The following is a 22,995-nucleotide window of genomic DNA, read 5'->3' as shown; positions in this document are numbered from 1 at the left end:
GTTTGGGGGAGGACCTCGGTGGGGGATGAGTAGGAGATGATACAGGAGAGGTCACACTGGGGTCAGATCCTAGGGCCTTAGAGGCCATTGCAAGAACATGGGCCTTTTCTCAGTGGAGCAGGCCTGGGTACTGAGGGGTTTTTATTCAAGGAAAGACTTTTATGTTAACAAGTTCATCTAATTCTAGTGGCTATGTTGTTAATAGTAAAGAGGGCAAAGTTGGAAGCAAAGAGATTAATTACATGACTATTATAATAATGCAGCCAAGATGTGATGGTCCTCTTTTTAGGCTTCATTGCTAATTCCACTTCATCTTTTGTCCCCTACACTTTTGGCTCTCTTATCTACTCACTCACCAACTCTCTCCATCTCATACTCTCTCAGGACTTAGACGATGCACAAGCTAATGATTCACCTCCGTTGGTCAGGAGCATGCTTTACTCTCCTGTGTGTTATACTCTCCAATAGTTGATTGAAATTTCCACTTGGTTTTTAAATAAGGTCCTCAAATTTTAGAAAATAGAATTTATTATCTTCTCTCACCAAACTTATCATGTTCTATGTCTCAGTTAATGGGTGCTGCCATCCATCTAAATTACAAAAGCTAGAACTTTGGTATCTTCACTTTCTCCTTCACAGTCACTTCCCACTTCATTTAGAGCTTTTTCTGGTGAGGAGGACATTCTGATTTCTTGCTTCCATCTTCACCCAGCAAATATCAACATGTCTGCATATGTGGGTGTCTGTGTGTTACATATACTGTACGTGACGTAGCCACATTCAAAAATGGCATGAACAAACCTATGGGCCAGACTCAAGCAACAAGACGACAACACAGGCTTCCCTGTGATTTTTTTTCACGATGATTCATATAAAATTCTATGGGGAAACGTTGTAGTAAAAGGAAAGGTTTGGTGTTGAAAGAGGAGTGGATTCTGCCGGATGAGAGAAGAGAAAGAGCACCTCAGGAAAATAGTTTTGTCATTTGTCTGGGAGCTTCTTGGGGGAAGGATCTTTGTTTTGATAGTATAGTACAGCCTAAGCATCTAGGACAGCACCTAGCACAGTAGCCACTCAATCAATGTTTGCTGAACTAAAAATGAGAAAATATGCACAATGACAACCAACAGTAGGTTGCTATCAAATTTCAACTCCAAACTGTACATATGTCAATATAAAGCCATAGAGGTGCATAGGGGCTGGGCAGGGATACTGTATTAAACTGTTAAAAAGTCGGGAGGGGGTGGGCTGGAGAAGGGGCGTGCATGGTTCGAGGGGTGGGCTGGAATCAATATGCGGAAAGCTTTACTTGTTATAACTGGGGCGTAAAGTTTAGCTCTTGAGGGTTTTTAAACAGGAAGGTGACCAACTTAGGTCCATTTTAGAAAAGCAATTCTAGCAACAGTGAAACAAGGAGTTGGATGAGAGAGATACCAGGGGCAAGAAGACGCTGCTGCAAGGGACAGATACGGATCTGAACTTGGCTGTGGTAACGGGAGAAGAGGAAAGGCATGAACAGCCTTGAGATAATTCAGATGCAAAATCAGCAGGAATGGTGATGATTGCTAAGTAAACAAAGGGAGTACCAGAACTGGAGCAGATAATCAGCTTGTTCTAGGACATGCTGAGTGACGTATATTCCACAGTTCTAGGTAGCTCAGGTAGGATTAGACACCAAATTAGTTCCTGTAACAGGGGCCCTACTAAATTACAGCACTTAACTCATTGTAAGTATTTATTTACATACCTGTTTCCTATCCCACTGATAATAATTAGGACAAAGATCATTTTTACTCAATTCACGTCACCTATGCAACATATACAACTTCGTATATAAAAAAGTTTGACAACTGATAGTATGTTGTTACCAAATGTCAACTCTGAGCTGTACATAGGTCAAAATAAAGCCATATGCAGAAATATCATATAATTACAAAAAATGACCATAATTTCATGAAGGAATTAGGTGTTATGCTCAAATATGATTTAAGAAAAAAAGTTGGACATATTAAAATAAAAGCCAAAATCAACCATGAAACTGAACAAAGATATGTGAAAAAGAGGAAATAATTGTAGAAATCCGAGAATAAAATTGTAATGGTCTTGAGTTGCTCTGCCTTATTCTTTAAAATGTATTTTCAAAAATTCTTTAATTAAAAAATGTACATCTAATAAAAATCTACATGTAAATATTGGTTACAATTTCTTTTAAAAATAAGTTTTATTGATTTTAGGGAGAGGGAGAGATAGGAAAGTCAATGAGAAGCATTGATCTGCTACCTCCTGCAAGCGCCCCCCCGCCCCCCTCCCGGCCCCCGGATCAAGCCTGCAACCCAGGCATGCACCCTGACCGGGAATCGAACCAGTGACCTCTTGGTGCTTGGGACGTCACTTAACCAACTGAGCCACACCGGCTGGGTTGGTTATAATTTGTGTTCATGGATATAAATTGTCCATGAATGATTTATGGGAGGATAAGGAATTCAGGATAAAGAATTCAGATCCTTGACAGGAAATAGAGTAAAAATGGGAAATGAACTTAGTATTTTTGCAATAGTAACAATGTATTTGATAAATTGTACACATTTCAACCTATAATATAAATTTTCTACCTCAAGTGAAAGCAAACATCTGTATTAGAAAATACCCCACCACAATCAAACTTCTCAAAAAATAAAAATAAAAACAAATGGCCCAAAATATTGGAATAATACACAATGTATGTGGACAGAACTCCTCTCTGTTAAAATACAAACTAAAGTACCTCTGAGCCATTTTAGGTCAAACTTGAAAACTCTCAAGATGTTTCAGCACACTCTTATTATACATTAAAGTGCCTCATGGAAAAGGTAAGTTCTGGTAACTGGATGTTTCTGGAACACTGAAATTATTCAGTGTGTGAAGAAATTGTACCCCTTCTTTAAAGACTCTAATAGTTTTTTGATGGGATATTGTGTTATTCAATGTGTTAATAAAATTGTTTTAAAAAAAGTATTTCTAAATTATACTAAGAACAGCTCTGACAAGGAGTTAATGTCCAACGTATGCAAAGAACTCATACAACTCAACAAAAAATCCAGTAAAAAAAATGGGCAGAAGACCTGAACAGACACCTCTCCCAAGAAGACATACAAATGGTCAACAGATATATGAAAAGATGCTCAAATTCACTATTAGGGAAATGCAATCACACCTGTTAGAATGGCTATTATCAACGAGACAATAACAAGTGTTGGAGAGGTTGGAGAGAAAAAGGAACCCTCCTCATTCACTGCTGGTGGGAATGTAAACTGGTACAGTCACTATGGAAAATAGTGTGGAGGTCCCTCAAAATATTAAGAATAGAGTTACCATATGACCCAGCAATCCCTCTTCTGGGTATCTTCCTGAGAAATTTGAAAACATATGCACACCTGTTCATTGCAGTATTATTCATGGTGGCCAAGACATGGAAACCAAAGTGTCCTTCAATAGATGATTGGATAATGACGACATAGTACATATATACCATGGAATACTACAGCCATAAAAGATGAAATACTGCTATTTGTGACAACATGGATGGAACTTGAGACTATCATGCTAAGTGAAAATAAGTCAGAGAAAGCTAAGAACTATGATTCCACTCATATGTTGGATATAAAACTGAAACTCATAGACACAGACAACAGTATGGTGATTACCGGGTAAAGGGGGCCAAATTCATGGAGATGGAAGATCATTTGACTTTGGGTGGTGGGCACACAATGCAATATACACATTATGTATCATAGAAATGTACACTTGAAACCTATATGATCCTATTAACCAATGTCACCCCAATAAATTTAATTAAAAATAAAATTTAAAAAAGAATTTATTTAGAAAAATAAATTATCTTATTACACAAGTCCAATTACTGCTGATCCAAGAGTGGGAGGGACAGGGCAGGCATTCTGTGATGACATTTGGTTCTCATTCTCTTAGAAAAATACTGGCATAGCACATCTCCTGCAATATTGATTGTGAATTACTTCCTATCGCATTAAATCAAAAGGACTAAAACCCCTCAAGTGTGCACACAGGTCAAAGCACTTTCCAGTCCAGTTTTAAACCATAGTCCCATTGGTTTTATTCTGAAAATAACTGTTGGTTTCTTTCTGTAGGAACACTGTGAAGATAAATTATAAAAGTTCTACAGATATTTAATCTGTAGAAAATGTCTGCCATAACTAGGGAATATTTCCCCCAATATCTTCAAAAAAACAGATAAAATTATACACAATAACTATCTTATCATTAGTGTCAACAGTGAACAAAAAAATACAAGTTGTGTGAAATCTGTTAGGATAGGTTGTACATGAATTGGTCTTGTATCAGAAAGCATAAAATAATTAAACATTTTAAACATTCCTCCTCATAAATAAGGCAAGTAATTTGATATTTATTTACATTAGTTTTTTTCTTAAGTCTGTTATTTTAGGATTTCTTAATACCTACTGGACTCACTCTGTTAATTGAAGTCTCAAAATTATACATCTTTTCCTGCAAATGTCCAAAAGAAGTTAAGCTCCTCCTATTTCTCTAGCAGCTAAGATTATATGCAATCCATAATTTCAGCATATGAGCAGAGTAAAAGGGAAAATCATATTGATGCAGAATGAATCTAAGTTTTGAATTTCAGGCATTAATGACTTGAATGACCCTCTGTGCTTCAGTCTGGAAAAGTTAAATGCTTTAAATAAGTTCATAATTATTGAAGAGGTCCCTAGTGATGCTTGCATCACATCTGGCAATAATGAAGACAAATCAACAGTAAGATTTGAAAATTTGGCAATATGATAAAGGCAAGGCATCTGAGATCACTTTTTTGCACTTTAGTCACTGTGGTCCAAGAGAGAATCAACTTCCTGCCTTGGACTCGGTGTCTAAACTAAAGAAGGAAAATCTTACTGCGATCTGGGTTCCAGGCTCCTGGCTCACAAACAACAAAGTTCTGAACTCACTGAGCAGGAAAACTTTGCCCAACATCTCTTCAGAGGAGAATCTGCTTTCTCTAAGAGCTGTTTTCAATTTACTTCAAAGAACTGACAGTGACATACAGTCTCACTTCCAACTGGTTCAATTTTAAAGCTGAATGTGCTATATTAACTCCTTCCATACCAATTTAATTTTTCTTGGGCAAGAGATTGTTTTAACTACAGATGTGAAGAATTTTCTGGAAAAAGAAATCCAACTTCATCATCTGCATTATTTTTTTTTCAGAGAGGTAGGGAGAGGGAGAGATAGAAACATCAGTGATGAGAGAGAATCATTGATTGGCTGGCTGCCTCCTACATGCTCCCTACTGGGGATTGAGCCTGCAATCGGGCATGTGGCCTTGACCAGAATCGAACCTGGGACCTTTTAGTCTACAGGCTGATGCTCTGTCCATTGAGCCAAACCAGTTAGGGCATTATCTGTTATTAAACTTAAGTTTGTTTTATTCTATTGCTTCAAGCTATGTCATTTAACTACTGTTTAAAACAAATATTTAAATTATTTTATGTGTCTAACAGATCTGATACTCAGTTTTTAACAAGTAGAGAGCTATGATGATCAAATTACAAAAATATTTTAATTATTAAAGAATGTTGCTGGATAGCTTAGAATAGCTTTTTCTGTAAGAAAATCAGTAAGAACAGCAACCAATTCTACCAGCATCCTATTATAACCTGGAAGAGTGGATGAAAATCCACATCTACTTTAGCTGTTTTAACTACAGAAATGTGCAAAAAAACACCCTCGTTATAATTAAAGGGATGGTGGATGTGAAACTATTTGGAAAAGCACAAGGCATTAGACCATATAAGGCATTATTATAATTAAGGACTCATAGCTCCAGCAGTGACTTAGCAATGATGGTTGTACTATATTACACCGGAGTATAACAAATCTTTTGTTTGAAGAGTTAGAAGCAAATTAACGTACCTTGAATCTTTGCAGCTCCTTCTCACTTACTATATGCTTTCACATATACTAATCTGATTTGAGTCTATATTACAACCCTGGGAGGTAAGCAAAATGGTTGAATTTGCTCATATTTTTATGAGCTGCATATAATTTTCATCAATTTGAGACATGATAATACGAAATAATTAAGCCTACACACTGCTGAAAACAATAAAAATGCTATTATATAGATGACACTTGGGATCAAAATGATACATTTTATTAAATGTAATGTGCAAAGTAAAATGAAGTGACCGCTATTCAAAAAAAGTACAAGACAGGTATTATTTAAATTGCTTTCGTACTTATTTTCAATAAAAAGAAATCCGGCATTATAAAAATACATAAAATAGTCATGGATTTATACCCTTAATTTACACAAGATTTTTTTGTTGCTGCATAAAACAAAGTTATAAAATACTTTAAAAAGAAATTCTTATATGAAAGTTACTCCCAGTATAAAATTTTTATAAATTTTGGTAATTTTGGTCCATCTGTATAAATAAGACATTTTATCCTTTTAAAATTCATAACTCCATTTAAAAACATAGGATTCTCTCTCTTTTAAATAAAAGTCCACTTGAGGTAGTAGTATATTAGAACTCTTTGGTCCCATTCAGTCTATGTGTCCAAGTCGTAAGACTGAAAATTTGGAGTCCTGTGGTTTTCTAAGGTCTGTTTATAGGTACATGTGTGATTTTCTTGCTGAAAATCTGTCCTTTCTTTCCCATCTTCTTCTGACTCAGAGTCCAAGTCTGGGGAAGAATGAGCTTTCAAGTGAAAAGCTCTTGGCTGACAATCCGACGTCTGTCCAAAGCTTGAAAAGACATCTAGGTGAGGTCTCCTCAGAGGCTTTCCAAATGTTCCTAAAAGAAAGAAAGAAACCCCTTGAGCATGTGGCACCTTTTGCTAATAACATGAAGTCATCAGAAAGCACTTCAAATGGAGCACCTTGCCCCATGAACACGAATAAACATTTTCTACAAGTCCACATTATGGTCCTTGGGGGTATGTGTGTCTGTGTTACGGAGACAGAACTTACAGAACTCCTTGTGGTTTAGAGATCCCACTTGGGGTGCATGCCCGAGATCCCCAGGCAGGCCCTGTGAAGTGTTAGATGACAGGATACTTACATCCCTCATATATATATATATCTCCACTCAATGTGTCCATTTCTTATCACTTCTATGACTTATAGTAATATTTATCATTGAGCAATGAAGTTCCCCAATATAAGTTCAAAACCCTGCTTTAGGACTTAAGAGCCCACAGTCTCCATGAAGGGCAAGTTTACACAGTAACATACAAGTAAACGGTGCCTGAATAAAGTGTCTTTTAAAATAATCCTTATGTCATATTCTTTCCTTTTTAGCAGCACAATATTATTCAATTGACTCAAATTCTTGCCTGAGTTTCATAAAAGATATTATTTTCATTTTTTTCCCCCAAAAGGAATATAAATAATTATACTGTGACAAAATATAAAATTTCTTAATAGCTGGGTAAAATATTTTAAAATTCTATTTCTTAACAAACGAGACAAGCTGTGGTTTCTTTTCCCCTATCTCCGCTCAGTGAAAAGATGACCTAAGTTCTTCCATCGCGCTGGTTCCAGGCACCAGACGAAAGAAGTCTGCACACGAATCTTGGTGCCAGCCGGCGTCGACCACCACCACTGAGGGCTTTAAGGCTCTGCTGGTCTCCTCTGCCAAAGGTAGTCTAGCCTGGCTGGTGAGCAGTTAGTTGTTGCCAGGTAGGACGCCGTCTACCCTTCGGCTGCAGGTTTAGTTATAAACCACCAGACATCCAAACCACAATCATGCAGTGCACACAACTCCACCCCAAAGGCTGTTGTAGCCCAAAACCACTTTTTCCACATGGCTGACAAACTGAGCTCCTAAGTCACTCCTGAAACTCCTGTGTTCTAGAGGATGCCACACACAGCGCTACCCAGAAAGCTCCTAAGGCTTCGTTAGGGACTAAATACATAATCAAGTAAAATCCCCCATGCCTGACTCTGCTTTTAGAAATATGTAAACTAACAAATAGAATGTCATAACGGAATCATTAAAAATCAAAGACATTTCTCACTCGCTCAGCATCTGAAGTTCTCTCATTGCTCTCCCACACGCAACGTGGACTAGGAGTCCCATGTCAAGGTATCTCACAACTGAATGAACTTACCCATGAACGAATTACTTGAGGTAATTGGTGCTGGCTCTGAACTTGGACTAAAATCTAAGGAGGACTTGTTTGGACACACATTTTTTGGGCCAGGTCCTTCGTGTGGAGAGTAAGTAGAGTTGATTAACTTCCTCACGTGGGCAGGCCAGCCTATGTCACTGCCGCTCTGTTCGCAGGATTCTTCGGGAGGATGAGGACATGGGTAGCACTCCTTTTTCTTTATGTAACTGGCCTCACAGTGGTCCATTAAAGCAGCTCGAGGGTCCGGGCTGCAACCTTTTTCATGTTGAGACAGAAGGAGAGAGAGTTAGCGCTTGTAGAAACCTTGCAGGAAACAGAACTCGGGTAGGAAGACCACATACCTGCGTGATAGGCTTCAAAGGGATCCGGCCCATATACATTCCCCTTCACATACAGAGGGCCTGGCGGGCCCAGAAAGGGACACAGGAATGGATCTGTGGCAGCTTCTACGTCGGTTTCACTGCTGTTGTCAATATGACATGTCCCTTTAAAACAGATATCTTAGTCACTGAACCCATTGTATTCAAGTACCATTCAGTACTCTCTCTACTTTGGGCATTTTCCACGTTTACAGATTTTGGATAGAGCATCTTATAAAGGAAAAAACTGCAGAAATTTAGGGTTTTTAAAAAAATGCATCGAAGCCTACGGATTGGGTAAACTCGTGACAACTCACTAACAGGGACTTGATGAACCATTGTACCAGGTGTGCTAACCTGTTTGCTGGCCCCACCTGTTGGCAGGGGAAACTGGTCTGTATATGAGAACTGCAGCAAAGCGCTGGGACCGGAACCACTGGATGCCAACAGCACTGTCCCTTCCGCCACAGCCAGTGGCCAGGACCACACACTGGCACTTAACCAATGACCTCTCAGTGCCCGAGCAAAGATGGGCTCAGCCAAAACCAAATCCTATCGTGAGGATCTGAGCTAAACAACTCAGAAACAAGATGCCAGTTAGCAGTGGACCCAGCAGGTGAAAGGCAAGAGATGTGGTGAGGGGTGGAGGTGCCTTGATGAGCCATGTGCCTGGAAGGGGGGACTGGACAGTCAGATGGTGGCTCAGAGAGCAGCCAACGTGCGGAATGTGACTTGGTAATGATGGTGACCCCTACAGGGCCCCGAGAGCAGATCGACCTCCAGCCCCAGCACCCCGGCGACGGGGCACTGCTACGTTCCGGCTCTGCCCCTTTAGCCTTTCATGCAGACCTCCATGAATGTCCTTTCGGTAAACTCTGCTACATGTGAACGAAAGTGGGCCTCTGCTCTTTGCAACCAAATGAGTGTAACCGGAACATCCACTTTTATCTCTATGCTATTACTGCCTTACCAAGCCCTCTGTCATTGTTAGTTGAATTTTTGCTCACCACTGACTAAACTGTAAAACTGAAAACAAATATTCTTCTTTCCCAAGTGTGGCATCCCCCACAGAGCAGACACTCAATAAACGCTTGCCGGAAAAGGTGCCAAAATGTTTGAAAATAATGTCAATAGCTTCCACTTGCTGAGCCCTTAAGATGTGCCAAGTGGTTTTCCATTACCATTTCATTTAATTTTCACAACCACCGAACAGGAAGTACTGTAACTGTCCAAGGAGACACGGAGTGTCAGAAGTGGCTCTTGAACTGAGGCTGTGATCTTACTTATGCTGCCTCCATTTTTTTTTTCTTAAAACCATAGTTTCAGAAACAAAGCTTCTTTCGTATGTAAGAAAAAATGTATTTAATTTTAGCTTTACTAGTGACCTTAGGCCATGTCCTCAGATCCGTTTCTGGTGAAAATTAATATTATATGTGAATCTTCCATCAGGTTATTTCCAAACGGCCCTCTCTGAGAGCCCAGAGCAAAGATGTCCACCTCAAACACTTACCATTGCTGTCGTGTTGTGGTAAGAAAAATCCGCCCCCTGAGGAAGTGACGAACTGGTGGTGGCTTCCGCTTTCCGAGGAGACGTACCCATCCTGTCTGTCAGCTAGCGTTCCCTGAGATGACAAATAACTAGGGATATCTGCCGGCAAGTTGGTCTCATCTACAATCAAACAGCAGCACCCTCTTAGCCAAGAAGGATCTCAAGTGCCCCGCGGGCTTCCCCGATGAACAGCATGCACTGCTTTGGTTTCTGTGCATTCAAATCACCGAGTCCTGCAAAACCAGCTGGCTGTGCAGCGCGCAGGCAGGCAAGTCAGGGCTGCTCTGGGAAGCCTGAGCTGATCTCCTACCTTATCGCCGTGGGATGCCCCTCCCAGACTTCAAAAACAACAAGTGTTTAAAAAGAAAGGCTTAAGGATTTTCATGGGGTGGTACCTAAGCTCTGGAATCAAGCTTGATTTCTGTGATAGTCCTGACTTACTACTCAGGAGTCCGCACATAGGCCTCTCCCTAATAAGTAGTGTCCTCCCTAGACTCCTGCACACACGACAAAACCAAAACCTACAGCAGAGTATAAACCTCCTAGCTAAGGGGCTGGTCCTGGTTCTCCATCAGCATCTTAGGAAGGAGTTAGGCTACTGAACTCTTACGATGTCCACCGGATCTCACAGCCAACAGGATATTCGGATGAGGTTTTCACACAAAGTATTAATCTTTAAACAAGGGCTATATTTTGGGCCAGGGTGCTATTTTTAGCTAACCATATTTCTGCAGCTTGAAACAAATGAGTCACCCTTCTGACATGGCCTCAGACTCCAAGACACACATTCTGGAAGAGAATTACCCCGGGATCTCACACTCCCACACACACACACACACACACACACACACACACACACACACACAACTGCTACGCCCCATGCCAAGCTTCTGTTTACACACCTGTGTTGGTAATGCTGCAATCCTCATTCCTCCGCCTTGTGTGGTATATGATGACCACCCACACGAGCGACGTGCCCACCACACAGCAAACCACGGCTATGATCACGATGCCCACAGTGGCCCACCCGTCATCGTCTAAGGATGAGGCAGTCATCTGCGGGGAGTCGCAGGTCGGAGTGGGGATCACACTGAGGCGCACGTGGCCTCTCTCAGTGCCCAGCGTGTTAGACATTTCACAGGTGTATTTCCCAGCATCGCTGACATCTGAGTCCACAATGATCAGCAGCTGATTGCCTGCTGCGAAAAAGTGCCTCTCCGTGACCACCAACGGGCTGTCGTCCTTGGTCCAGTTCAGCCTGGGAGGAGGGCTCCCTCCCGCGATGCACTGCAGGACGGCCGTTTCTCCCTTGGTTACAGTTCGGTCCAACAGGGGCCGCAAAAATGATGGCGTTTCTGAAATGACAAGTTATGTCTTTAATCCTTTCAATGAAATCAGGCTTTGCACAAGACCTAGCACTTGAATTTATTCAAAGTGAAATTTTATTCTCCCACAAACTAATACCCATGTTTCTTTTAAAGCCTAAACATATACAACTCGTGGGATTTCATTTCATTGTCCAGGTGTCACTTACTCATAACACCAGGTAAGGATAACATTTACTATTTTTTAACCTCAATCTCCCTCCCTCCTGACAAGGTTGAGGGACGTTGGAAGAGGGGCAAAGCATATTTTTCACAAACAGAAAATGTATAAGAATATTTTCGAGCACAAGAGTGTGTTGATGCATAAAAATAAATAAGAACATTTAATTTTTTAAAGAGAAACTTTCTAGTGCCAGGTGCCCAGGCCTATATTAAAATTCTGGAAATGATTTACTTTTATTATGTGGTGTTAAGAGGTTACTTTAACTCCTTTAGAGATACACATATGACTAACATGTTCACATTTTTTAAAAAGTGTTTGTTTAGGTAAAAGATAAAAAACAAACTCTGATTTCCAGAGTGGTAGGGTAAGCTGAGAAAAGACACTAGGACTCAGTGATGGCGAACCTATGACACGCATGTCAGAGGTGACACGCGAACTCATTTTTTTGGTTGATTTTTCTTTGTTAAATGGCATTTAAATATATAAAATAAATATCAAAAATATAAGTCTTTGTTTTACTATGGTTGCAAATATCAAAAAATTTCTCTATGTTGACACGGCACCAGAGTCAAGTTAGGGTTTTTCAAAATGCTGACACGCCGAGCTCAAAAGGTTCGCCATCACTGCCCTAGGTCCTTCCCAATTAGTTCATGTATTTATTATGTCAGACATTCTTTGTGGTGTTGAGAACCAGTGGAGACGGCACGATGGGGAGAGCAGGGGCGGGTGAACCCTGCAATACAGGGAAAGCATCTCCCGCTCCTGGGAACAGAGAGTGTGGGTTCCTCTCACAGGCTGTGTCCTGGAAGGTGTGAAGCACTCCTGACTTCAAAGAGCCTGAGGAGCCATTTGTTGTTCCCAGGAAAGGGCAGTGTCCTCGGGCCATCTCTCACCCTCACAGCTCTGACACTGAGGGTCTCTGGGTGAGCTCGCACCTTTATGATTAATTTATATCTCAGAATCTGAAAATACCCACTGACCTAGGACAGTCAGAGTCGCATTGGCAGAAATGCTTCCTGCGCTGTTCTGGGCTGTGCAGCTGTACACCCCGATGTCCTCTATCTTCACATCCACGATAAAGAACACGTCATCCTCAGGCATAACGTGCATGCGCCTCTCCCTCGCGGCAGGGAAGTCTGTGCCCCCGTCCTTCTGCCAGGCTATCTGCGGGGCCGGGTGCCCCACGGCGGCGCACTCCAAGCGCGCCATGGCCCCCGCGCGGATGGTAAGGTCCATGGGTGTCTTGGTGAAAGAAGGGAGCACTGAAATCAGAAACACAATGTGGGCGTTAGCACTGTGGCCTTTCAGAGGCTCGTTTTCCTGCCTTTTGTTTTCGATGCTCACAAATGTCCCTGACAGAGGTAAGGCGGGGTTATTCCTAATTACAAGACAAGGAATCTAAAGTTGAGATGGAATGATTCAGTGACTCCCTCAAGGTTACAGAGGTACAGAAATGATGGGGTCAGGATAAAACACAGGTCGCCGGATCTTCAGACTGAAGGTCTTTTGGCTATTTTCCAGTTTCCTCAGTAATTATCTGTGAGATTTTGGGCAAATCAATTTATCTCTTTGTACCCTGACCACTCCATATTTTTTTTCTTTTAAGTCCGTCCTGACTCTAATACTCCATGACTTTAAATGTGTTTTGTCCTACAATTTAAACTCAGAATTGTTCCATGTCAGGCCTCAGCGATCATTTGTTGAATGCATTAATAAATCATTCACAAAATCTTTCACTGGGAAAGATACAAACGATTAAATGATAAAGTGGCAAGGATCCCATTGTGAACTGTATACCTACCATACAAAGCCAACCATGATACCCTTCTTTTATTAAGAGCAGCTAACACTCACTGCTTTTACTGAGTACTTACTGTATTCTAGGCATTCTGCTAAGTGCTTTACACAAATTATTTTATTTAATGATTATCATACCTATATAAGGTAGGTACTATTATCCCTAATTGACAGATGTAGGAATGGAGGCACAGAGAAGTTAAGTGACTTGCTCAGAGTCACACAGCTGTAAGCAGAACTGGCAGAATTCAAACCCAGATCTCAGCATTAAAGGCGGTATGCTTTAACACTATGCTTAGGGTGTCCCATATCAAACTAGTGTACTGTGAACTCCAAAGAGCACAAGTTGTCTGGTTCATCTCTGGGTTACCCATCACGCTACATACGGGTCGACATAAACAATGCTTCCTTAGACACAAATAACCAAGAATCTTAATTTTGTGGGATGAGAGGTAGGAGCAGAAAGGGTTAGGTGGAGAACGCTGAGAACAGAGGACAGGATAAGGAATAAGAGAAAGAACCAACCAGGTGCTTTGTTTCTACAAGGTGCCTTTAAATGCAAAAGGAAAAGTCGGATCACGTACTGTTTACTGTAAGCTTGGCTTTGACGGAGTAGGATGAGCCAAAGTGATTGGAGATGACACACTGGTATTTCCCTTCGCTGGTAAATTCCACGTTGCGCAGCCGAAGAATGGTGGTGTACTCCATCACCTCCCCGCCTTGGGCCCGGAGGTGTGCATAGTTTTCCATTTCAGCATCAGGCAGTAGTTCGTTGTCCTTTTTCCAAGCGAAAGTCATTGGGGAATCACTGCTGCTGGCAGCCGAGCAGATAAAGCTCAAATTGGAACCTTTTATTGCCGATTGTGTTTCTGGCTGCACCGTGATCTGGGGTTTAGGGAAATCATCTGTTCAATAATGGAGAGGAGGAAATAAAACCATTTTAAGGCTGGAGAGTCCACATGCTACTCAGATTTGAACACTAAAAACTCAAAACAAACAGGGGCTTAGGTTTTACTCTTTGTGTGTGTTTCCCAGATGGAGTAGCCGCCCCAGTGTTGAAACGAGAACCCGGGAGTGTTTATAAAGGAATTCGTTCTTCAAGTAGAGACAGAGATCTATTTATCAATCACTAACTGAGAGGAGCCTGCTGTTTGGGAATACAGTATATCCCAGACCCCTTGAGCTTTTTAAATGTAAATACAATAAAAAAAATCAGTTAAGAAATGTCCAGGCTTATGGGCCACTTTTAAAGGCTACTATCAGGAAAACTGCAATTCTTCCCATGTTCTCCACATATAAGGAGCAGCAAAATGAAAAAGAAAAATCAATCAATAATGATAATCAATATCACTAAAGATAGCAATGAATACTCCACTTACCAAAAACAGAACCCGTATTAAACACAGTACTCTGTATGGGGAGCAGAAAAAATAAGCCTGTAGTGAAAGAGAAAGCACCTCCCCCGCTCACTGGGAGCCCTGGCTTCCAGGGGACAATCCATCAAGCCGCTGTGCTACATGTCAGGGCTACATTATAATTACAGCTAAGCAACTCTGTCATTCCACACAGTTATTTTTAGTTCTCTGTTACTTTTTGGAAAAGTTACCTTTTTGAACTTCAGTTTCTCAGAGATGCTCTAAACCCAGAAGGAAACATCTTGGATCTACCAAAATGTATTGTGTGGGTTCGTGTGTGAAAGAGAGAGATGGGGTGAGGGAGGTGCTCTGATAACTCCATTGCTGCTCATTTCCAATGCCATGCCTGCACGTTGTACTCAAAGACAGTACCTTCTTTTGTATGATTATTCTAAAATCCTCATCTGGAAAATCAATGCTCATTCCCCACTATGGAGGTTAATAAAACATTATAGCCACTGTTTATACAGGTGGGCAAAAGTAGGTTTACAGTTGTGAGTCTGCAGAACAGTTTATTCTTGCATTGTTTATTAATTATTGTATTATTGCCCATATGAACTGTAAACCTACTTTTGACCGCTTCTGTATGCCTCAGAGTAATAAAGAGTTCATATCTGGGAACTTGAGAACTGTGAGAATAGCTCAGGTCCTTATAGAATAAGGCCAAAAGCTTATTTAGATCCAAAAGCTACATTATTTTATTTCCAGAAATTGTTGGCACTGTTTAATGCTGCAACCTAAATATATATATATATTTGTTATACTTATCTAAACAATCATAGGCAAAGCAGTTTTAAATAAAAAAATTTTAAAGGTCAATGTAAAATGAGGTTCTGTAATATCTTAAAACATGTGCTAAAATTTCAGCAAATTGTGACTTCATGTTCTATACACGCATTTTCACAAAGGTCTCCGTGGCAGTGAAGAGTAAACTGTGTCGTGTAGTAGGCAGCAATCTGCACCAGGGAGACGGAAGTGTGGGTTTTTTATCCAGATCTACTAACTAGTAGGTGACATCTGGGTAAGCACATTTCTAATGCCGAAATGCTTAGATGCTAAAACAATAGACCTTAAATTTATTTATAATAAATTTCCTATTGCTTGTAATGCTTTACCCACCAGTAGTAAAAAATTTAGCAGCCTATAACTCACTGGCTAATGATTTGCTCTGTCTACTCCACATAAATAGCATCTGCCCAGGGTTTAGTGAAGTCTCTTCACTGAGCTCACGGGGAGCCTGTCAACAACCCCCCGGAGTTGGGACCGCAGATCCCAGAGTCCCATTTCATACGTATAGAGACCGAGGTTCAGGGAATTTAAGTTATGTAGACGGGCTGGCGCTACACCCTCCCAGTCTCCGGAGCTCCAATGTCATTCTCTTTCCATCAAACCACCCTAATGCCCAAACGAAGATGACGAAAACTCTCCTTCCCATCTGTAAAATTAAAATAATAAGCCAACTACAGATCCATTTTCACCTATCTCAGCAGAAATAAGTGCTTTATTAAAAGAGCATAAATTTATTCAAAACCATTATTTGGACAAATGGGAGACATAAAAAGAAGAATGACTAAAAGGCAGGGGCAATTCTTAGACTCACCACACACAAAGCCATCTGGGCTAACAGCAAAAATGCTTCTTCCCTTCAGCAGCTGAGGATGGGCACAACTGGCATTTACAAAGCTCTGAAAGTTGTTCTCTGCCACCCACTGAGGGAGCCATTTCAGTTGGCAATCACACAAAAGGCTTGATGTATTTAAATGCCTGAGGAGAGTAATTACATTCAATTTGTTTTGTATGAAATGCAGATTTGTACAAGTAAACCAAACTCAAGTAAATATTAACAACACGATGAATGTGGAAAGCAAATACACATATCCTATGTAATAGTATCCTGTAGTCCATCTTAAAATGCAAGAAATGTGACCAGCACCGTTTTTTGTTGTTGTTTTTCCTGACCTAGTGAGACAGAAGTGCTGATAGATCAAAAACACCTTCCTGCTGAACACTTGTGACTATGATTAGGCCCTGTACTGTATGAAGGGCTCACAAAGTTAAAATGCAAATTCATCACAGAAAGAACAAGAAACTTCTCTTTGTAACAAAAGGAATGGATTTTTCCTTCTTTGCTTTTCGCTTTTCTCTTGTTTTCTGGTATAAAAGTTAAGGAATATTAAGAAAGTGCTAGACACATTTTACAGGGACATAATCTAGGATGATATACCCCATGGTGGTTTCCCCTCTATGCTTAACTGAAAACTCTTAGAAAGGAAAACTTACAATTGTTGAAGTTTCTTCATTTGTGAAAATGCATTTCCTTGTAATGACATGATTGCATTGTCACTCAGGTCTCTGAAAACAAACACACAGATTAGAGCCAAGTATGGTCACCGCGTGCCCTCAGGCAGAGGCTGGGCCCACACTGCCCACTCCATTCACCAAACACTCTCTGTGTTGAAATGCACAGATGGGTCGACTCCAAAGACCCACCAGGAAGTGTAGGCTGAAGAACAAGGATCTTTGTATGAGAGGCCAGTTCTGTCATGGTGACAAAGATTCTCTTTACACTACCACTTACAGGTTACTTGACTCATAAGGGCCCGAACTGCCCTGCTGTATTATTTTATTGAAGTTCTCATTATTCAAGTTAACCATTTTCAATACACAAATAAAATTGCTCATAATTACACTTTTTAAAAAACCAACATGTATAGAATAGTCCCTATGATGCGCACTGTGCTAAGTGGCTGACGTATATTACATTTATTCCTCACAGCAACCCAAGAGATGGCATTGCTACCTTGCTCAGCAGGAGGAAAAGGGCAATACGATTTGAACCCAATTATTTTCAATTTCCAAACCTATGCTTAATTGCTAGCCTAATTCTGCCACCCACAACTCGCTACTGTAAAGATGGTTAAGTGTTTAGACAAGATGTACTTGCTAAAACAAACAAACACTTGAGGCAGAACATTTATACAATGAGCAAATATTCTGGGCGGATTTTATTTTTAACTGGTACTTACAAGCAGTTTGAATTAAAGTGCTCTCCACAATGATTACTACTCTGTTTTTCTTTACAAGGGTCAGAGTATACAAACAGGATTTTGAATGAGACAAGTGGCCACAGAAGACAGAATGAAGGTACCAAACACAGGCAGAGAAAAAAGGCTTGGAGAGTCAAGGAGGTTTAGCAAATTGAAGCAGAGGTTAATACTCCACTAATTCCACTTTCCCAGAAATGGAATGGGTCGGATGACAAACCCTTTTGGCTGGTTTCCCTTTGAAAATAACTTGTTTCAGTAAGTCCGGCAATACTGGTCTGGCCTTCCAAATTCTGCTTTGCACAATCATTCCACCACAGCCTGAGCTGCTGCCCTGTCAGTATGGCTAGCCACCCAAATCTCCCACAAGCTAACAGGTAAACCAGGCCATGACAGCAAGATGGCCCAGAGAAAACAGCACAGCCTCCACTCTCAACACAGAACAAACAAGGGCACCAACCAAATGTATGTTTTAAATTATAACTTCTTTTGTCTAAGTTAACAGATATTAAAACTTCTGGCTATAAGCATGCCTTAGCAGTGAGAGTGGACATATCTAGATTACTTTTTACTTTTACTGTCCAAGTATAAAACATATACTCATGGTTACAAGCAGCTGGTTGGTTCAGTGCTCATGCAAGTTTTGACTCCTAGCATGGTTGGCTAGCCCATTCTCCTAAAGCTGAAAACAGGTTAGCCCCTAAATGCCATGTCAAAATTGTGTGCTGGGTGTTACTGAGAATGGCCGGTGGCAGAGACTGTGAAGGCAAGAGCTCGTGTGATGCAGGGACACTGTGAAGGCAGAGGCAGCCCTGGTTTGAGTCCTGAATCTATCCGTTGCTAACTAATGGGTTAGTGGCAAGAGAACAAGAAAAAGGACAATAAAGGGGTGGGGGAGAGGTTGTACGTTTTATAATTAAACAACAGCAGTTGTACATTTTATACGTAATCAACAAACTAACAAAAACTCTCAAAGTAGTGTTAATACCCTCCAAATGTCACTCTCAAGAACTGTGGGGATGTTTTTTCTAATATCCAAGTCACCTTCCTAACTGTACAACGGAATAAACCCTCAGAATCTCCACTTCTTGGTTTAAAAATAAAGATAATAATAATAACTATTGAATAGTCTTGTCATAGGATTAATGAGACAATACACCTGGCATCATGCCCAACATGTTGTGGGTGCATAATAAATGGTAGTTTTACAATTATGTTTTATTTTTATTTTATTTTTTTCCATCACCTGTATCATTTACCTCCTCTTCCAACTCCTCCTCCTTCCCTCTCCCCCAATCACCACACTGCTGTCCATGTCCATGAGTTCTCTCTCTTTTTCTTTCTTTTTTGCTCAATCCCTCCACCCTGCCTCATCCTCCCCTCTCCTCCCCGCTCCAGAGCTGTATGCCTGCCCTCCATCTATGAGTCTGCCTGTTTTGCTTGGTAGTTCAGTTTGTTCATTAAATTCCACATATGAGTGAATCATATGGTACTTGTCTTTCTCTGACTGGCTTATTTCACTTGACCTGGAGAACCGTATGCTAAGTGAAATGGTAGTTTAAAATATATATACCACTTGAGAAAAAAATAACTAAACAAAACCCAACATAATCTGCAGTAATGCCCCTAAATGGCAAGGAAGATATATACCTGTATACTTCTAGACAGATACAGATAGATGGATAGATAAGCAGGTAGAAGGGCAGACAGATAAACAGATGTGTAAATGTACTTTATGCTATGAAGAGGATGTCAACAAGATTACATTTTAGTTTGTCTTATCTTTCCTGACGCATAAGTAAATGCCCATCTTAGTCTACCAAGGATAACTAAATTCCCGCTACTCACAGATGTTCCAACGCATCCAAACCAGTGAAGGCTTTTTTGGTAATAGATCGAATCCGGTTTCCCTGGAGGATTCTGGGGGCAAAAAAAAAACCACAACAAAATTTACATTGGAATAGTTAATAAAAACCATTCTGGGAGTAGAATTCTCATGACAAGAACTGCTTTTGCAATCATTTGTGAGTACTTTATTTCCTTGAATTGAACAATATATTCAGTAAAAATGTATCTGTGCCATGTACTTCAGTAATATAGTTCAGCATGGTTTTCACAGCATTCAACAGAGAACCCAGCAAAAATAGGTATTCAATAAATGACTCTGATGGTTACATTAAAGCAGTGAATTTCAAAGTCTCTTTAGGAATGGCGAGGCAATAAAGGTGGAACCTTTATTTCAAGGACACTTTCTCAGCACTTTAATAAATAAAGCAGATAACAGTGGAGACTTTCTCTTTAGCCTCCCCACAGACATTCAGGGCTATATGAAACTCAATTTGAAAACCACCGGCTTACAGTACAGAATTTGGACACCTGCAAGGCCATTTTATGGCTACAGATAAGCATGTTTTGAACCTGGACTGCTTGGAACCTACTTCCATATTCTCAGTAGATTTGGGGTCACTTCATTTAAACATTTCTGTGAGTAAACTGCAACAGTGAAAATTTCAAACTGTTGAAACTTTTACACAATGATAATCTTTAGAGTCTAAGCACTCTCAACAATTTAAAATTCTTATCTAGATATTAAAATAAGTTACACACACCAAAGTGTTGAATAAAAACCCTTATACCCAAGGAAGAAAGCAAACTCATACACATCTTGTATAACAGCCCTCATTTAGGGAAATGACAAAGGGTAGCAACCACATTAAGCACCTATTACTACACTCTTTAAGCTTGTGGAACTGACTGAATGAAGACACAATGTTTACTTTAGGTCAAAGAGGGAGTCAAATTATGAGGCAAATCATACTCACAGCCGCTGCAGTTTGTCAAGCCCAGAGAAAGCACCATTCATGTCCTCAATAGTCCAGGAAATTTCATTGTTCTTCAGATCCCTAATATAAAAGAGGTATGTTGTGAAACTGCTACTAGGTACTTAAGAGAATATGTTAGCATTCTCTTTAGGGACACACTCAGAAATCAAAGATCACCACCCAGGTGGCATGTAATTTGTAATAAATTCCTCATTAATTCCCCACATCATCTCCACCCCTTTCCAAACAATAGAAAATTCGCTCGCTCTCCCAACATAACTCCTACACCCTGTCCTCTTTTTACCACACCATTTTAAGTTTGGTTTTTTTTTTTTTGCCCAAAATCAGGACAGCTGACTCGAGCTCTATTAATTCCTCTATCAAGATGACTAAATTCTGAAAGACCTGAATAGTCTGAAAAATACATTAAACTTTAAAACCACTGTTCCAACCACATAAGCAGGCGTTCGCCAAAGCATACAGTATGTCTTTCAATTATGTAATGCTCCAAATAGTGAAGAGAGCAAAAGCCTCTGACAGTGCAAAAATCAAAAGCCCATTGCACAACGTTAAAATTAACATTTGCCGAGAGTTTTCAAAGGTCAGCTAATCAACTCCCTCTTCTTTCTCTTGGACAGAGATCAAGTCTGGATATAACTGGTATGAGATCTTTGTGCTCTGGGTAATTTTTAATCTGCATTTTCTAAAGAAAAATTAGTGGATTTGAAATTGTTTCCCTCTTGAGCAGTCACCAACTTCCTGGAGATCCTGAGAAGGCTAAGTATAATCACCAAAACAAGCTGATCACCGTCCTTTTTAATCCCTTTAAGAAACACACATGGGTGAAATAGACCGATTTTAATCAAACTGATCTGGGAAAGATTAAGACACTACTTCTAAGGCCCCACACATTTCCTTCACAACAAAGGAAATCTGCTGGGAGAAAAGTGGGCACATTTAGGAACCAATTAGGTTCCTGTACAGAGAGCAAAATGTGTAACTTACAAAGTCTTTAAACTGGAAAGCCCCCGGAAGGCACAATCAGCAATGTAGCTGACTTTGTTGTTCCCAATGTGCAGTGTATTTAGCAAGCTTAGGCCCAGGAAGCTTGAATCATCTAACCTCGACAAGTGATTGAAAGTTAGGTCCCTGGAAAGGAAAAAGGAACAAAAAAAAAACACACCTATCATAGATTTTACTTTCTAATTCAACACAATGAATTGTTTAAAGAAACAAAACAGGTAATATTAATGTAACCACATTAATCCTTATTCTAAAACTCTGCCTCCTTACTAATACTCAGGTAAACATTATTCCTAATCCCAGGAATTTAAGAGAAACACCTCTATTTGAAAATAGCCATCACTCACTGCTTCAGCTCATGTGCCACAGACCTGAAGCATCATAGTGGTCTCCAACTTATCACAACAAAAAATGCGACCAGGTTGCATGTGAACAATGCTGTCACCTGGGATACTGTTATGAAAATTTCACAGATCGGTGGTAAGAAGCTCATGCTCTGGCATGATCCCTGCTCTCAAACTTGGGGAGAATAAAAGGCAACTCACAGCTCACTGAGTTTTTGGCAGAACTCCCAGGCATCAGGGCTGATCCTGTTGATGGCATTTTGGCTGAGATGAAGTTCCTGTAGCATCAGCAAGCCATAAAGCCAGCCTTTGGTGATCTCTGTTAGGTTGTTATGGTCCAGCTGCCTACAATGACAACACGAATCAAAAGCAGGATCAAGAGTTCATTATCTAGTCTCTTCAAAGGGGACCTATGATGACAGCCTATTACATATTCCTATTGTTACTAGTTAGCTTCTGTTAAAGACCTCAGCAAAAAAACAAACAAACCATGTGCTAATAAATTCTCAGTCACTTTACCTGAGACAAAACTAAATTGTAAATGATTGTAAATGATGAGATTTTAACATGATAGGATTTCAAATAAAAGCTGCTGAATGTTCAGTGATCACACTCCCTAGATAGGAATTATGATAAACCACACTTACAAGATTTCCATGTTGCTCAGCCCCCAAAAAGCTCCATCCATAAGTCTTGTTACTCCGTTTCTTTGCATTTTCAGAGACTTCAAAGCTCCGAGCCCTTGGAACGTGAGCCCATCTACATTTTTTATCTTGTTTCGGTTCAGTTCGCTGCATTGGATATTACATACAGTTAAATTGTTAGCTTATAGGAAAAATTCTGGAGGTAGTAATAACATGTCACATTGCTACAATGTAGTTACACCAGCCAGTGTTAAATTACATATTGTCTTAAATTT

The 22,995-nt window shown here is 40.2% G+C and overlaps 1 protein-coding gene across 2 annotated transcripts in view; it reads right to left on the bottom strand.

Moving 5' to 3' along the window:
* Nucleotides 1-3,870: 3,870 nt before the first annotated feature.
* LRIG3 (leucine rich repeats and immunoglobulin like domains 3) overlaps nt 3,871-22,995 on the bottom strand; it is a 49,584-nt gene continuing 30,459 nt past the window's right edge. The window contains exons 6-19 of one of the 2 annotated variants that reach the window (XM_070409842.1): nt 22,724-22,867; nt 22,278-22,421; nt 21,715-21,858; nt 20,710-20,790; nt 19,736-19,807; nt 17,124-17,195; nt 16,444-16,607; nt 14,013-14,333; nt 12,612-12,893; nt 10,986-11,438; nt 10,045-10,203; nt 8,517-8,660; nt 8,155-8,430; nt 3,871-6,836 (exon numbers count right to left, since the gene is read on the bottom strand). In XM_070409842.1, coding sequence (XP_070265943.1) covers nt 6,592-6,836; nt 8,155-8,430; nt 8,517-8,660; nt 10,045-10,203; nt 10,986-11,438; nt 12,612-12,893; nt 14,013-14,333; nt 16,444-16,607; nt 17,124-17,195; nt 19,736-19,807; nt 20,710-20,790; nt 21,715-21,858; nt 22,278-22,421; nt 22,724-22,867 — 2,701 coding nt within the window. In that variant the 3' untranslated portion in view covers nt 3,871-6,591. The remainder of the gene's footprint in view (nt 6,837-8,154; nt 8,431-8,516; nt 8,661-10,044; nt 10,204-10,985; nt 11,439-12,611; nt 12,894-14,012; nt 14,334-16,443; nt 16,608-17,123; nt 17,196-19,735; nt 19,808-20,709; nt 20,791-21,714; nt 21,859-22,277; nt 22,422-22,723; nt 22,868-22,995) is intronic. The other variant, XM_070409843.1, reaches the window with a different exon arrangement.

The sequence above is a fragment of the Myotis yumanensis genome, unplaced genomic scaffold (assembly GCF_028538775.1).
Source record: "Myotis yumanensis isolate MYYU_CA2020_CCGP unplaced genomic scaffold, mMyoYum1.0.hap1 SCAF_3, whole genome shotgun sequence".
In the NCBI taxonomy this organism is placed as follows: Eukaryota; Metazoa; Chordata; class Mammalia; order Chiroptera; family Vespertilionidae; genus Myotis; species Myotis yumanensis.
Note: the sequence above shows the minus strand (reverse complement) of the source record. Positions and strands in the feature narration are given on the sequence as shown.